The sequence below is a fragment of the Salvia hispanica genome, chromosome 1 (assembly GCF_029641045.1).
Source record: "Salvia hispanica isolate PSC_SH4W2 chromosome 1, Shi_PSC_v1, whole genome shotgun sequence".
In the NCBI taxonomy this organism is placed as follows: Eukaryota; Viridiplantae; Streptophyta; class Magnoliopsida; order Lamiales; family Lamiaceae; genus Salvia; species Salvia hispanica.
Genome location: NC_142692.1, coordinates 65,174,301 through 65,191,470, shown reverse-complemented (window position 1 = coordinate 65,191,470; position 17,170 = coordinate 65,174,301). Strand labels below are relative to the sequence as shown.

The window sequence follows — 17,170 nt, the reverse complement described above, 5'->3', positions numbered from 1 at the left end:
TTATTAGAGTGTCCACAGTGGTGGTCCTCTTGGGCTGGGCAATTCCAATCTATTATTTTTTGGGCATGCCCAACAAACTTGACCCTGCCCATAAAAACTTGGCCACCACAATGGTGGCCCTCCGGGCCACCAATTAAAATTATTTTTTTACATTTTTTTGTTATATTTTAATTTAGCTAGAATAAAAATTATTGGACTATAATATTAAAAAAATCTAAATAAATTTTACAAAATTTGACAATTACAAGTAAATATATTTATTGAAAATTTAAATTTGAATTATTTCCGTAATTAGGGTGTGAATTGAAATCACAATCCTTAATTAAAAAGTTGACCAATTTAATAGGGATTTAGTGATTGAGATTGATTTATTTCCTAAATTAATGCTAAATTAATGCAAATTTTTTTGAAAACTACCCCTTTAATTTTCATCACATACACACTCTCTCTCTCCACTTCATCTTCTCCAAAACCCTAAAATTAACACAAAAACTGAAAAAAAAAAAACAAAAAAAACATTGAAACCATGGCCTGGGCCGTGGCTCTCGGCCCCTGCAGTGGCGAGCCGAGTCGCGTGCCCAAGGGCCTCGGCCTGGCCGAGAGCTCGGCCCTCTCTCGTCCACCCCCTGGCCCTCGTCCACCTTGCGCCTCGGTAGTGGGGGACCGCGTCTGGACCGACTCCGGGCCAAGGGCCGCGGCCCTCCCACTGTGGATACTCTTAGCAATTAAAATTTAGAATTCACGCCAAAATTTATAATCATGTATTTTTGTGCCCAATAAAATAAGTTAATAACTAGAATTTGGATAAAGTTTATGTATTCATAACCAATTAGCCTTGTAATAGGGGTAATAGCCATTGAAATCATATCAACTTTAGTTACTTTTTGATATTTTCCTAAAACTCAAAAAATACGCAGCATTTGACCGTTTTAAAACTTCATAATGTAGAATGTTGCAACCAGCGATCGAATCCTACAAATCCTGTTTATAGATCAAACTGATTCCAATTAGAAGATTTCATAGAATATACTCATTCTGAAAACTAGACATGAATATATTAGTACAAAAAGCACTATCAAAATAGCCAGATATAACACAAAAAAAACAGCTCTTACACTTCCTATCATCGAATGAATACCATAGTATCTAATTATGTGCCTTAAAAACACTATGCAAGAAAGGTTGGCAAACAAACTGCAAATGAACAAGTGAGTTTGTTCATGTACTTCAGCCCATGTAAACAAACATCGACTCAACTCGAACTACCTTTGTAGTTTCTTTTATCTCCCAAAACATGTCACTACGAACCAGCTTTTGTAATGTAACGAACCCATTCTACCGTGTTGTAGCCACTCTTCTCCCATAGTTCGTAGCAAATGGAGACTGGCAACTACCTTCAGGAGACGAACACGCAATCCAGAAGCTGTGAACATAGGAACCTGCCACGTATATGGTTGATTTGTAAGACATGTAAAAACTACCAAGAGTCTACATTCTAAAAATTATTTCAGTGGAATAGGAACAAAAGCAAAGAAGATAAAGGTTAGCACTATATCTCAAACTCACATGGTGGTGTCAATACGACTTAGTTTGTTTAAGTACTAAAAGCAAATTCGAGGGTGGGCAAGGAAATTAAGAATAAAAAGATAGCCAAAAACCACAAAAGCAACAAAGCTTAAATCTGAACTACATGGCTATGTTATCTTTTAGTTGGTGGTGAATTGGGTATCAGGTTGTCTTGAACCCATTAAACTAGTCAATTAAGAACATTTGGTTTAGTTTTCTTCCTCAGTCATACACAGACACAGACAGGATGGGTGTAATTAGACAGAGCAAAATCTAACATATGAAATTACCAGGCTGTCCAGCTCATGTGAATTGGAAACATTCACTTCGTTGCAAAAGCAAAAGCCGTATCAATATCAAAGATGAAGAAAATATCCACATACCACAGTAGTTCTGCAACTGAATTACTGTATGAAGGTATGCTACCAAAAGCTTCGAGGAACTCAACTTGTTTTTGATAGTCCACTTTCCATCTCCATTGTACGCAAGCACAACAGAATTATTTCAGTAAAGAGTCATAGATTAGAAACTGATCACTCCTGTGTTAGGATGCAAGAAGACAGTAGGGGATGTGAGAAAGGAAACATGTAATAGTACATATTTCCTAACAACATGATATTGGTCTTTTAACTAATACAAGTAATTCTACTATTGTGCAAAACAAAAATCAGAACACACTGAAATAAGAAAACGAAAAAAGGAAAAGGTCCGTAGACTATATTATGGAAGTCGTTACTCTTTTTGTGGCTATGCAAGCAGGGCAAGAAACAATGGGCGAGTTTTGCTGAATAAGGAATACCTTCACCAGAGCACCAATGACGCCTAAAGTACTCAAATGGGCGAGTTTTTCTGGTTGTATATAGAAAAGGATACAGGTACAGAGGAATATGAGCTGCAACAGAAAAAGGCATCAAGGAAAGAGCCATTTAGATGTACTTAGCAGCCTTCCATATATGTAATTTAAGAATAGTAAAAGTTATATTAACCTTGGTTATACAAGTTGAAGTAATATGAATAACAGAGAGCATTAAAGACCATGCATAAGCAGCAACGTACCTAGCAAAATCTCATAGTCATTCAGCAGAAGTAATCTGCAATAGAGAAAGCCGAAAAGTGATGTGCATAGCCAATTAACTATTGCTTAACCAAATAATCAGCTCAAGCCTAATGCTATTTACCTCATCCTTACATGTTCACACTAATGTAGAACCAGAAACATTACATATCAACCCACATAAAATAATAGACTCAGATCCTACCCCACCGGATACCCAAACAAGGAAAAGGGATTGTAAAAATCAGAGGTGCCAATCTTAATGAACTGTGATCCCTTTTACCTTTGAGGTGCCAATCTTAATATAGAGATGCCAATCTTAATGAAGTTTTCTGAGAATATGTTTCAAGTGTGAATTGTGGATATTGCCTTTGAGGAACAACATTCTTGGGTCTGGATGTGAGGCCACACACTGCAACAAGTAAAATAGGCACATTAAGCACTAGACATAAAAGGAGTGGCATTCATCATAACTTTTTCTATGGACAGAAATTAGATATTCCTGCAACCACTTGGCAAGGGCTAAAATAATGGTTAGTTGAAAAAAATAGAATATAGTGTGCAAATTGCAAATTCTCTCTTTTCAGTCTTGAATCGGAAATACTAGGTTAGTAATTGCAAATTCTCACAAAATTTTAGGTACGAATATACACATTGAAGCTAAATAGCTAAGTGGAGTATATATGTACGCGAACAGAAAATTCTCGCATTTTGCTATTAATTGGAGAGAGAAAGTTACCAAAAAAGGAAATGTGTCATCTTAACTGGGACAAAATAAAAAGGAAAACGTGTCATTTTAAGCGGGACGGAGGGAGTACTATTAAAGTGGTACTCCCTCCGTCCCACAAAAGATGTCACACTTTCTTTTTTAGTTTGTCCCACAAAAGATGTCACATTTTTATTTTTGAAAAAAGTTCTCTCTCATATAAATATAAAAATAATATTTTCTCTCTCCATTTAACACACAAAATAAAACCTCCTAAAATCCCGTGTCGTCCCACAAGTGTGACATCTTTTGTTGGACGGAGGGAGTACTATTTAATAGTAGTTCATCCGTCCCACAAAAGATGTCACACTTTCCTTTTTAGTTTGTCCCAGAAAAGATGTCACATTTCCCTTTTTGGAAAAAGTTCTCTCTCACATAAATAAAAAAATTATATTTCCTCTCTCCATTTAACACACAAGACAAAACCTCCTAAAATCTCGTGCCGTCCCACAAGTGTGACATCATTTATGGGACGGAGGGAGTACTTAATAGGAGTGTTTCTTTTTATGAATATGGTGACATACTTAGATTTTGCTTGGTTTTAGAGAGTAATCTTGCATGGTTTTGATCAAATTTCGTCTATTATCGGGTATGATTATGATTACTTCTCTATTATTTTGGTATTTGACCATTTTGTGAAGAATGTGTAGAAAAATGTGCAAAACAAGTGGATGTGCAATAGCCTTAGTTCGAGGTAGTTTTTCTGGAGATTTCGAAGTCCAATTAGCCCTTAATTCATACCATTCTCTTCGTCTTCGAAAGAGCTTCACGTGGGTATCTTGCACGCCTCAATCGGAGTCCCGTAGAAGAAGTTATGGCCATTAGACGAACACTGCCCAGTCCAGTGAAAACGCTCGACTTAGGGAAGAAAGCGCCCGGTTTGAGAAGAAAACGCCTGATTTGAGAAGAGTTCAAAAAAGGAAATGTGACATCTTTTATGGGACGAAGGGAGTACTTGATTTTATCAAATAATGACTAGTTTATTTAGAGAATATATGCTATAGCTAATTAATCATAGGATTAATTGATTGAATACTAATTAGGAAACCTTCCAATTAAATCAGTTAGATGGAGATATTGTTGATCTAAACTTAGATTTATCAATTGAGATTTAACTCAAATTGAAAAATTAATTAGAAATAAAATTGATTGATTAAATTCAATAATTGGGATTCATTAGATCAATTGGGAAATTTAAATGATTGGATATTCAATCGGTCAATTGGATTTAAGAATCTATAAATAAATATATAAAATGGGAGTTTTGAGGATATTTTAGAAAATAAGTAGAATTTTAGGGGTATTTAGGGAAATATCCTTTTAAAATAGATATTATTATTTAAATAAAAACTACTTTTTTTTATTAAATTGTTATTTGAAGTTAGTGGGAAGTTATTTAAAATTAATAGGAGTTAATGGGTAGTTAGTTTCTTTTCACCTCTCTAAATCTTCGGTGTTTTTATTGCTTATGGTGAATGTTTAGCTTTCTTCTCTAAAATATCTTTCTGTTTATTGTTGATCTAATGATCTCTTTTTTTTAGTATATGTTCACAAAAGATTTGCTCAACTTTCTTCTTTTTAAACCATTTATCTGTTTATTGTTGAAAGATTAACTTAATTTTCTTCTCTCTAAAGTCTAAACTATCTTTCTGTTTATTGTTCATCTACTGTTTTTTTCTTTGTCATTTATTGCAGATGAATTCATGAGCTTAACAGGTTAGTTTCCTTTCCTGTTGATTTATGTTTTTAGTTTGATTATTTAATTTATTTTTCTTCTTATCGTGTTACTTTTTCTTTTGGATCCTATCTACAATAGAAGAATGATATTATATCGTATACTAACAATTTAATTGTAATTCCCTCAAGAGAGTGGGCAGAAAATTTTTGCTAAGAAAAAAAAAACAATTTAATTATACAATTATTCTTCATTTTTAGTTTATTCACATAGGGAATTATTTGGCATCATTGAGAAGAGTATCATCCACACAATTGCCTTCAAACCAGTATTCCGTAGAAGAAAAACTGCTATATCTTTACGATCTGTAGAATAAAAAATCATCTTCGTGGATGGTGTGTATTTATTGTTGACTAACTAAGTTTTAATAATTTTTAGCATGTGTATATATCTATATAGGTTCCGCATTTACGTTTTTTTTATTGTTTTGATATTAGTTATTTAGAATATTATAAATGATTATTAATATGACTAAATATTTTTGTTAATTAATTATGTAAAACTAAATTTTTTATAATATTATTTTTAATTTACTAATTAATATATGCATTGAATTATACCCCACGTTAGTATTTGAAGTATTTACTAATGTGATTTGAATAAATTAATTTCATTTTATTCTTAATAGTAGGCTTAGGTTTGCTCATATATTAACAGTAGTATGCAGTATCTATATATTCCATTTGTCAAAATATAATATCCATATTCAACCGCTTTCTCTAAAGAATATTCAGATCCACTTTTATTGATTTTCAATTTCATGCTCTTCCACAAGAGCATAACACCACATCAATGCTCTTCACAAGACCTGCTCTTACACTATAAATTCAATTATATGAAATATGTGTATGTGATGGTTGATTTCTAAAGTTGTCTGTTTTTTTTTTAATTTTTGGATCATACATTTAAATTGTATTACACGTTTATAATTTTTAATTCTTAGAAAATATAGTTATATCTGATTTTAACTAATTAATTCAAAATATGAATTTATTGTGATGAAATTAAATCTATCCGGCATATTGGTTGTATATTCCATGCTATTTTGCTGTATTTTTGTTGATGATTTTGATCTGTACATTATTTTTATTGACATGTGTTCGTGATTGATCTTTTGTAGTATAGATCTAAAAGTGATTTAAATGATATGTGATTTGTGTGCAATTTTTAGTTTATAAACTTATTTGGCTATATGAGTTTAGAACTTGAAATAATAATATTGTTCCTCATTCGGTATGTGTTATTTTTTTTTCTTTGTTTAATTTTATATTTTTTAATAATTGTTTTTATTTTATATATTTATAATTTCAGATACAATGATATTTTTATGAATTTATAAAATCATTTTACAGTATAAAATAAATTTAAATAAAAGAGAATGGATCGTGCATCGCACGTGGGTGATATTAGTTATTAATAAATATTGAAATTGATATTATATTTTAATATTATTATATCTGAGGTTTTCAGTTTATCTATACATCAATGTATAAACGGGGATTTTTAGAGAAAATGACAAGAATATCATTATAAAATTTTTAATAAATTTAGAAAAGTGAAAAGAGTCTATTTATTTTTATTATTACAATAATAATAAAAATAATAATTAAAGGAAGTGGAGTGAAAAAGTTTTGAAGATAGATAAGAGTGACAATATAGATTTTTATTTAATAATATTGGAGAAGTGAAAAGGTTTTATTTATTTTTGTTTTAATTAAGGAAAGTGGAAAAAGGTCTTTGAAAATAAATTAAAAAAACGTACTTACAGTGATGAATGTAAGTTTTCACTTTTCTGCATTTTTGGTTCGTGTGATTGCATAACCTATCCCACATCGGAGAATAGAGGAAAGTTGGAACGCGTATATAATTCTTGTCCAACTTAAAGTGGACAAAAATAAATCTATGCGGACTTAACTCAAAATGAACAATATCAAACTACTGTTGTAGTCAACGATCCTAACGGTACTACAAAATTAGTGCAATATATAAAATCAGGAGTATTTTATGTGGTTTTTACTTTTTACATATATCAGCGACGTATTTCTTGTTTTTTTAACTACATTTTGCAATGGCTTGCTTCCTTTAATTCAATTTTCCGACGATGAGAAATTCGAAGTTATCATTAGAAAACTCTTAAACCACAATTTTTTAGTGGTACAATGTAAAAGAATGCAAATTCTAACAACAATGCATCGGATTTCACACACTAGTATTATAGTGCTACTACTATATATACAAAATTGAGTTATTAACAAAAAAAATTGAATTCACGCCAAAAATTAACATTTGCAAACTCATGTACTTTTGTACTTTTCATAGAATAAATCATTGTGAAAAACAAGACATGATTATATCGGTCAAAAATGCAAATCCAAAATACAAAAAAGTACACTCAACATTACCAGATATAACAAAAACACAGCTCCTACAGTTCCAATAATCGAATGAATACAATAGTAGTAACTAATTATGTGGCCTACAACACTATACAAAAAAGGTTGGGAAACAAACTGCAAATGAACAAGTGTGTCTGTTCGTTTACATTCAGCACCTGTAGACAAACATCGACTCAACTAGAACTACCATTGTATTTTTCTTGTTTCGCCAATAACCTTTATCATTGAGCATACATACTTCAGATACAGAATTTCGTTGGGCCATAGTATATTGGGGATATTCCTTCTTCTGTAATCTCCCATAACATGTCGTTAGAACTCTTTTAATTTTTTAGCACCTAACTTCATATGAACCAGCTTTTGTAATGTAACGAACCCATTCCACGGTGTTGTAGCCACTCTTCTCCCATACCTGCAAAAAAGTGTGCGATAAAATTATAGTAGTCCTAGATTTGAATGGTTCGAATCATATTGAGACTGGCAACTACCTTCAGGAAACGAACACGCAATCCGGAAGCTGTGAACATAGGAACCTGCCACGTATATGGTTGATTTGTAAGACATGTGAAAACTACTAAGAATCCACCTTCTAAAATTATATCAGTGGAGTAGAAACAAAAACCACATGGTGGTGTCAATCCAAGGGCGGCGAGGAAATTAAGAACAAAAAGATAGCCAAAAAACCACAAGCAGCAAAGCATAAATCTGAACTACTATTTGGCTATGTTATCTTTTGGTTGGTCAGAAACACCATCATTTATGTTGTCATATAGTAATATGTTACTAATGTTAGTGAATTGACTATCAGGTTACTCCTACCTCTATGCAATAATCCCTGTGTCACCAACTATTTTTCACTTTCCACTTATAGTAGGGCCCGCACAATTCACCACACTCACCAAACATTTGAAGTAGACCCTTACTCTGCTCACACACCACCAACCACCTTATTAACACCCGTGTCATCCACAATGTGGAAAATATTTTTGGGAACGGAGGGAGTATATTCCTTATTGTAGCTAATTTTGACTTTCATATATCTTCTTATGTTTTGACTTCTACAAATATAACCTCCAGATATTCCTTAAAGTCAGACTCAAGTCTCAACTACCCCTCTTTCAACCTTCTTTACCCTTTAAAGAGAAGGTCCATATACAGCCGAAATCCCCTGATCTCCTTGCACAAAGGGACTCTGGCCACAGTAAACCCTACAATCTTTAAAACCTTTGGCCAGAACTCTACTAAGACTAAAGCTGTTTCAGCAAATCAAATGAAAATTTTGATAACAGAAATCCTAGATGTTGACCCAGAACATAAAGCTAATCTCGAAAACCACCAAACCAACTACGAAGATTTGAGCAGTCTTTGCAAATAAACTATACCCTGAAGTTGACGATAGCCAAAAAAAACTTATAAAATGATAGCAGTTAAAATGACTTGCACAGTCAATTGCATACTGTTATGCAAAGTTGCAAAGTTCTTCTGATTTAATCATTAATAAGCATGCATTGCTAAGAATTAAGCTACTAGGCAATTGCACCTGAAATTCCATCTGAATTGGAGGGCGCGTCCAGGACTTCTTTTCTGTTATTGTAGATATTAGCTCTACTTCAGCACTCAATGTCGGCTCAGTTTGCCCTGGAAATTTTCTTATCCTGAAAAGAATCCAGAACGCCCACGATCAAGCTTAATAAATAACATGAAAAAGCATATTACAAAACTTTCTACGTTGTTTTACAATGAATAAAGTTACTACTCCCTCCGTTCCTTCATAGTTGAGTCATTTTTCCATTTCGGGAAGTTCCTTTATAGTTGAGTCATTTCCATATATGGTACTCCCTCCGCCACATAAAAGATGTCTCACTTTCCTTTTTAGTTTGTCCCATTAAAGATGTCATATTTCATTTTTAGAAAAAATTCTCTCTCACAATAATATAAATATTATATTTTCTCTTTCCACCTAACACACAAACAAAACCTCCTAAAATCATGCCGTCCCACAAGTGTGACATCTTTTGTGGGACAGAGGGAGTAATAATTAACTCATTTTTTCTTTCCTACTTCATTCTCTCTCTTACTTTATAGTTTATTCTCTCTACTTTTTTCTTTCTATTACTTTATCTACTTTATTACCTACCCACTTAACATACTACGTATATATTTCTTAAACTCCGTGCTAAAAAGAAGTGCCTCAACTATGAAGGAACAGAGGGAGTACTATATAACCCAAAACAAACTCAGCAGAATAGCTTTCACTTACAAGAGAGTAGGAGAAGGTAAAGTAAAATGTCTAATATAAATGTGATTGAGTAAAGAATGGTGGTGATTCCTAAGAAAAAATTATACCAAGCAAAGGAATGGAAGGAGGTAGGAAGACATAACATCCCTCCTTCTAATCCTACCAAGCACCTCCCTAGGTTTAAGGGTTCACATGCATTCAAATAGTGGTGCAACAAAAATATTGCACTCTGATTCAACATAAAACATGTATTAACAATGATGATTCCCCTTGGGATGACTTATTGTGCAGATAAATATGGCAACAGTTGCCAGTACCTCAATCAATAAACAGTAAAAGCAGGACGTATTCAAAAAGAAAGAAGAATAGAGGTGGTTGACACAAACAATATATGGCAAAAGTAAGATATATTGCAAGCCAACAATCATTCACATTTCCAATTTCAAATTTATGCTTTAGAAATAATAAACCAACTCGGTAGGAGATTGCAGCTCAGTATTATAGACATGAACTTGGTTTTCTGAAAGGAAAGTCTAGCAAAGGAGTTCCAGACAGCTCATGGATTTATAACAGTGTTTATTTACATTATTCTGTGCGGTTATAGTTTTTATTTTAATAGCACAGCATTGCATTTAGTTAAAAGCCATCATTTAAGTGAGATAGTGAATGAACTGGCGTTAGAGAACGGGAACTGGAAGGTATCCCACGTGAAATAAAACACAAAGGTGCTTGCATGATGATACAGACTAGAAACAACTTACTTCCAGACCAAACAATCAATAGAAGGACTGTACTTTGCCTTCCCTGATGTCACCTGAAAACTTGTTTTTGCTGTTTGTTTTGGAACTGGAATCTTAATAACCACTCCAAGTGCAAACATTTTTGCCCCAAAAACGCTCTTCACCTACAATGAAGAATAAGTGTTATGAAAATTGCTGCGGCTATTAACAGTGATTTGAAATCAATGTTTGCATCACCAACCTTTACATTCACTTCCATACGTGTTCGACCCAGTTCCTTGATAGTTGGCAAAACCCGAAATGGAAGATTAACTCCTTCGGTAATACGATACCTGCGGTGTGAAGGCAATTATACGTATAAGAAATCTAGTAAAGTCAAGGAAAGCTCTACTTATTAAATTCCAGATTAAAATATCTAACAATGAAATTAAAAAATAAAAATAAAGATAATTGGTGGTAACAGGCAATAAAATGTTTACGAGGGAATCAGCCCTACATCTCCCCTTTGAATGTGACTCTCAAAGCTAAACAAAAAATAGTTAAGGAAACCATAACCAGCATTGAAGAGATTCAGAAGACAAAATAAAGAAATGATTCTTCTAGAATAACTTTAAGAGTACACCTGGAATTTTGTCAGTCAAGATTTTTCCTACTTAAAGCTAGTATTACCAATAAGAAAAGGAATTAAAAAAATCTAAGCTTACCCTAATGATATATTTGATCTATAGAAGGCTTTCATAATGCAGATTGTGTACAAGTGGTCAGATATAAGAGATGTGCGTACAATGATATCAAATGTACCATAATAAAATTTAAACATCAGCTTACTTCATCAACTCGAATTCACCATCTGGAGGAACAAAACTAACAGTCTTCTCGGAATTGAATCTTGTAAGGTTCACACATTGATGGAATGTGACATCGTCAAGCTCAATAGTTTTTCCACTGCAAACCAAAAAAGAAAAAAACTTGTTACCAAGCGAAACATAATATCATTGCACAGGCTAATAGTGATAAAGCAGATACAATAAAAAGCATTTCCAGCAATCTTATAAAAGAGCCCATGAACATTGCAGCACCTACAAAGTATCTAAAAAATGTAAATGCTGAATAATTTTAGAAAGTGAGAATGAGGTAATAGCCAAATTCATAATATAAAGGTAACTAAAATGGAAACGATGAAGGGTATGATTCGGACAATGTACTGACTAGTAGACACATTCAAATGGGGTAGTCAAACCACTAGTATATATGGCATTTTCAAAATACTTACCAGATCAGTTATTGGGTAGCATTCAAGCCCACAAACCACCCAAGGAATCTTTATATTGTATAATATGGGATCTCTCACCCCAAGAAAAATGGTTCTCAATTAATATAAGCTCGAAATGGAATAAACCTTAGTTTTTAGGGATGAGATCAAATACTATTGCCAGAGCTTTCTATTATTGAACAGGATGGTAATAAAATTTGGTTTCATGCTTTCAAGCAAGAGATGTTTCATTGTTATAATTCATAGTATTGACTCCACTTCCTGCTTGCAGCATGATACTGATCTGCATCTGTATATCCTATCACTCTGTATCACAGCATGCTTTTGATCATTCATCTTATGAATCCAAACCGCATCATGTTGCAGCTCCTACCAAAACTAAGTTCATTACGCTGAACTTGCAAATTGATATTTAAATCTGACCACTTCTAGAACACTTGATAGTTGATACCAGGAATCACCTAAGTTACTAATAGAAAGCAGAAAATGTCTTTCAGAGGTATCCACTACAACCAGTGCATATAACTTAATCAATTGAGTGATAGATCTAATTAGAGAAAGAGAGAGGACATATCAGAAAGAAACTATACATAAATCGAAGCATAAAATGGCATCTGTAAGAGACTGCAGGTCTTCCCAACACCATAGAATGACACATTTAAAATATGGCAAACAGAAAAGCCAAAAAAAATCTTCAACGTGTAACCTCAAAAGACCAACATTTTACCCAAAAAAAGCATCTAATAACAGTAAAGTGAACATAAGAATATAAAATGAAGACTAGAGAAGATAAGGATTATGGAAGATGCATGGTATTGCCCAGTGGAATACTTAGTAAAGAATAGTAACAATCTACACATTTGAGTCTGGCCTCAGTATTTCATATCCAAGAAAGAAGTTTTTTAAAACAAACTCTCAAAGCTCGCAAGTGAAATATTATTAGCTTGCAAGACCGGTAGTATATTCATAAGTTAAAAGTAAAATAATTAATGATTACTTGACATACTTTGCATTTATCTGCATTAACATGTTAGTCAACGATTTTCATTTATTTGATCCATGCTTAACAGTTGTAATTTAGTGGAACTAACAGATAAATGTGACACTGTGACCTACCTCTTAGCAGGCCGGGATTTGAGCTGTGATTCTTTCTCGAGTCCGATTTTATCATTCAATCCCAACTTCAAATCAGGCATCCCCGAAAGAAAGCATTTCATAAGAATCTTCCCTGTTACATCACAGCGTAGGACACTACCTACAAAGGCCATATGGAAAATGGTCATCATCAAAAAATATGCATAAAAAATATAAGGGCACCCATGCTATGCAAATGGAAGCAGGCGCCAGGCAAACAAGAATAAAAATGCATTACGCAACTATTTCACAATAAACAGATACTTTACCTTTTGAAGACATAAGAAGATTGACACTTTCCACGATATCAAGAAACACCTGCGAAAAAATTTTATTTGAGCCACTTCAATAGCAAGCGCAAAAACTACAACAGTAGCAATCTGAATACCGTACCTCATTTTTCTTATATACTAAGCCCTCCCTACGCCACCCAACAGCACCAGTAACTTGTAAAGTTGCATTTGGAACGGGTTTATCAGCAGTCTGTAAGTTATTCACACATGGGAATGGTTAGTATCACACCCTCATAATAATACTATCAAACAACTTAATCAGTTAAATATCTCTTCAATGCTACAACTTCCACAATTCAAATACATCCATAAGATAATCATGAATAACCTCTGACCTTGGATGAAAAAGGAGAGCGCACACCCTCCTGAGTTATATAAAGCTTCAAGATTTCAGGAGAAAGGTTTTGAGGATAACCAAAATCCATAATTTCTGCAGTTCAAAAGCAAAATATCAGAACTTTATCCAGCCATCACAAAGATGTTATGTACTATTCATCGCTGCTTTATTCATTAAAAAGTACTGGAAGTATGGTGCAGGTTTATCCAACACTTTCCAAGAAACAATAAAAGACAAGTATCCTTCATTTTGTACCCTAACTTTGGCTAATAAATAGAGTTGAATGATTTGATTGGTATCAAAGTTTTGTGAAAAACGATTATAAAAAAATAAAAATAAAATCATATCAAGGCTCCCTGGGAATTTTTAATTTCCCATGGAAAATGAAGAATGGGATATAACCTAAACCACACCAAAGAGTTCCAGGAAAAAAAAAAAAGAACTGTCACAGATACTCCTTCATCAAACATATCCATAATTATAACTTCAGTGAAGGAATTATTTCTTATAACACGAAAGGTCTTCTTGAGAAGAAAGTGAATAAGAAAATGTTCAGTAGACATACCATCTAACAGTTCATATATCAGAACGAAGTTGTTGCGAATGGCATCCTCATCAAAAGATCCTCCAAAATATGATTTAAATAATGTGACTGCCTGCACGGTAAGAACATAACTGGATCAAGTAAACTAGAAAAATATGTGAATGAATATAAGCTCCCTAACAGCTTATTCAAAGCCACAAATTGTCTATTGAGACTTCAATGATCATAACGACTACAGAATATCTATTGTAAAGGACTAATGGGAGGGAGGAGATGACCAACTCAAATATATGTTCACTAAATTCTCCAACTACAAGGTGTTCCACAAAGCAGCACAAAGATCCCAAGAAAAGGATCACAAGCTAGGCTAGTATATGATGCAGACATAATAAGATAATTTTAGCCATAAGATACCTCAACGACGAACTTGAATGCACAAGCGACATTTGCATTGCTGCTTACGACAATCACGATATAGACATTGCTAATTCTCATGTAAAAGAACGAGCATCCTCCAATCTGCCGAACAGGACAGGTGCCAAGTTCCTTTGTTTGCATGATATGGACTCGGAAAGCATCCACCATGTTGCCTCTGATAATTTTAAGCAGAAATACTGTTATGCATGTTTAGATTAATATAATAATTTACGTAGATATACATATGTATATATTATACTTTTTTGTAGTAAATGCAATTATATAAAGTCTCAGATCAATCAACAAGAACCAAGAAACAAATAAGATAGTAATCAGCACAAAACTAAGTTTTATATAAGATTCACAGCTTTAGGCTAGAGCAGGAACCCAGAACCAAAATCTCAATAAAGATATAACAGCATTTACATAACGGATGAACGGAAGTTTCGCGAAGAAGAATTACTTTCCACTGGTAAATCAATTTCAGATTTGAATTTAGAACGCGGATTTAGTCCAAACTTTCCTTAACGGCTTAACCCCAGAAGGTCGGTAAATGCTAGATATTATGTCAAGTACATAAGATGATATCTCATGATTTTCTAGTGGTCATGATTAGTTGGATGATGATCATTCTTACTTTAATTTTTCCATGGGTAGCTTCAGGATAAAAAGCACCAATTTCAATTAAAAAAAAAACAATTAATTGTAAACATATTTTTCTGGCACCTGACCCCACTTTAACAAGACAAATGCATAAAAATATCTTTACGCATGTAAGATAGTTTGGACTGGATACAACATCAGTGCATGATTTACAATTACAAGAATCTGCTACATCAACAAAAGATAATTGGAAGTATTGGAATGGACAGAATGGATAGTACATGAATAAGGGTTTAGAATGTCATATTTTTCACTGTAGTGTTATATAAAACTTTGGTACTACAAACATCTTTCATTTTGTGGTTGATAATTGTTTACTTCCATTGCATTCTAAAATTAAAGCTAGCAGTTAATTCAAATTTAGCATCCTACTAAATGCACTTCTGAGACTTCTATGGTCCAAGCATGTCCAGGACTCTTCTATCGCCTGTGTAACTAGCCTTTGTTGGTACAAGTCCATTATGCCTTGATCACTTCCTAAGAATCTCATCCTACCATTATACCTATAAATGAACCATATCAGATTATCCTGATGCAGCATTTGTGATTTTTATTTCTATAGAAGTAACTTCATTTTAATTTTATAGACTTCAAAATCCAAACAGAAGCCAAAAATTGAATAGCCTCAGTCTTCTTGACCACTTCAAGCACACAAAAGATGGGGTCTTTTAACTTCATTGACATTTGACAGAAACAACTTCTTAATTTTTTGTTGGAATCGACATGATAAATCTATCACAATGCAAAACCATTTTAGCAGAACGGATATATAGGTTATTTAATAGCTCTTTCAACAGAATTGAGGACGGAATTGGCAGATTCAGATGCTGATGGCTGCCTTAAGGGCAAAAAAATGTTGCCTTTTCTGCAACATAAAGAGTTCAAAAAACAACCACGATTTTTATAATTCAGCACAGATAGAATGGGTATACACTATTAGTTTTATAATTCACCAGAGATTTCGTGTAAAAAAAGGGCTATCATCTTATTTCTTTTCCATCTCCATTACTCTAAGAGCAGAAAAAGACCCTCAAAGCTCCAAATCAGTTACCACTTCAGATTCAAATCCCATTTCTTCAACACAAAACGTTAACTACACAATATGACACAATTTATCCAGGTTACTGATTCCACCCATATCCCTCCACATCTCCTTCACACCTTCAACTATACTCACCGGTAGCAAAAGAAATGCAACAAAGCCGGAAATTCAACCATATAATACATCAATCTCATTTACAAACAGCATTTCTAGTGAATTCTGAGAGAATGTCGTAAGAAATAACAGCAATCTGAAGCATACATATATAGAAAGAGAAAATTGGAGGGAAGGACTGACCCGACGTCGTCACGGTAGAGGCGATTGATGAGAACATCGCCGCGAAGATTGAGGAAGTAAATCGCGGAAGCCGCCAGCGGCATGGCTGAGATCTCGCCGGAGCTCCGATCGAGTGAGATGGGAAACGAGATCTGCTCCCCTTAGAAGAAATTTTGCTGGCGATGGAAATGTATTCAACTCAATTCTACAGTCAGCTCGTAAACTACTGCGCCTCTTTTATTTATTTTCGTTTTTTTATTTTGGGTTTAATATATCTATATGTCTAAATTGACAAAATTCAATTTATCACACGTATATTTCACATAAAATGTTGAGATAAATGATTTTTAATTAAAAATAAAATAAATATTTAAGCAAAGCTAAGAGCTCGAAAATTCATCGAAAATCAAATATTGTTCCCATCAAGTTTCATGAATCTAGATTAGATGTTATTTTTCAACTTCAAAGAATTAGATTAGTCATGTCTTGAAAGTTTATTGAATTAAAATTATAGTACTAAATACATAAGGCACTTGAAAGTTTATTGAATTTAAATTATGGAGTACTACTACTGAATAGTAAGGTCTCCTACTTTATTCTTTGAATATTTTATTTTTTATCTATTCTATAGTTTTATACCTACCTCACCAAATATTATTTTCTTAAATTTGTACCTAAAAATATTTCGCTTATAA

At 33.3% G+C, this 17,170-nt stretch overlaps 2 protein-coding genes across 5 annotated transcripts; both read right to left on the bottom strand.

The window, feature by feature from the left end:
* Positions 1-967: 967 nt before the first annotated feature.
* Positions 968-3,137, bottom strand: LOC125224257 (uncharacterized). Of its 4 annotated transcripts, none has more exons than XR_016134373.1 (5): positions 2,904-3,137; positions 2,553-2,657; positions 2,366-2,458; positions 1,950-2,105; positions 968-1,439 (listed from the first exon to the last, which is right to left on the bottom strand). XR_016134373.1 is itself a non-coding variant. In XM_048127629.2 (5 exons), the coding sequence occupies exons 2-5, from the start codon at positions 2,602-2,604 to the stop codon at positions 1,336-1,338; spliced, it is 339 nt and encodes a 112-aa protein (XP_047983586.1). In that variant the 5' UTR covers positions 2,605-2,657; positions 2,904-3,137; the 3' UTR covers positions 968-1,335. The 4 variants fall into 4 exon arrangements, 1 of the variants encoding a protein (XP_047983586.1); XR_016134371.1 differs by having other exon boundaries at positions 1,950-2,039; positions 2,623-2,657; positions 2,904-3,123; XR_007176847.2 differs by having other exon boundaries at positions 2,623-2,657; positions 2,904-3,115.
* Positions 3,138-7,498: 4,361 nt separating this feature from the next.
* On the bottom strand, positions 7,499-16,698 carry LOC125223954 (AP-2 complex subunit mu). The gene is made up of 13 exons (XM_048127275.2): positions 16,497-16,698; positions 14,492-14,669; positions 14,099-14,189; positions 13,532-13,626; positions 13,297-13,386; positions 13,173-13,221; positions 12,886-13,024; positions 11,325-11,441; positions 10,738-10,828; positions 10,518-10,660; positions 9,058-9,172; positions 8,006-8,050; positions 7,499-7,929 (listed from the first exon to the last, which is right to left on the bottom strand). Exons 1-13 carry the CDS (start codon positions 16,577-16,579, stop codon positions 7,849-7,851), a joined length of 1,317 nt encoding a protein of 438 aa, XP_047983232.1. The 5' UTR covers positions 16,580-16,698; the 3' UTR covers positions 7,499-7,848.
* Between the last annotated feature and the right edge of the window lie 472 nt (positions 16,699-17,170).

Excerpts from the sequence above, each read along its gene's own strand:
- LOC125223954 (XM_048127275.2), bottom strand. The coding sequence starts at position 16,579 with ATGCCGCTGGCGGCTTCCGCGATTTACTTCCTCAATCTTCGCGGCGAT. Across the intron at positions 13,222-13,296 it reads TAGTATATAAGAAAAATGAG|GTGTTTCTTGATATCGTGGA; the intron begins GTACGGTATTCA and ends ATTTTTTCGCAG. Across the intron at positions 10,661-10,737 it reads GTATGGAAGTGAATGTAAAG|GTGAAGAGCGTTTTTGGGGC; the intron begins GTTGGTGATGCA and ends TCTTCATTGTAG.
- LOC125224257 (XM_048127629.2), bottom strand. The coding sequence starts at position 2,604 with ATGGTCTTTAATGCTCTCTGTTATTCATATTACTTCAACTTGTATAAC. Across the intron at positions 2,459-2,552 it reads CTTCAACTTGTATAACCAAG|CTCATATTCCTCTGTACCTG; the intron begins GTTAATATAACT and ends TTTCTGTTGCAG. Across the intron at positions 1,440-1,949 it reads TCAGTTGCAGAACTACTGTG|GTTCCTATGTTCACAGCTTC; the intron begins GTATGTGGATAT and ends TATACGTGGCAG.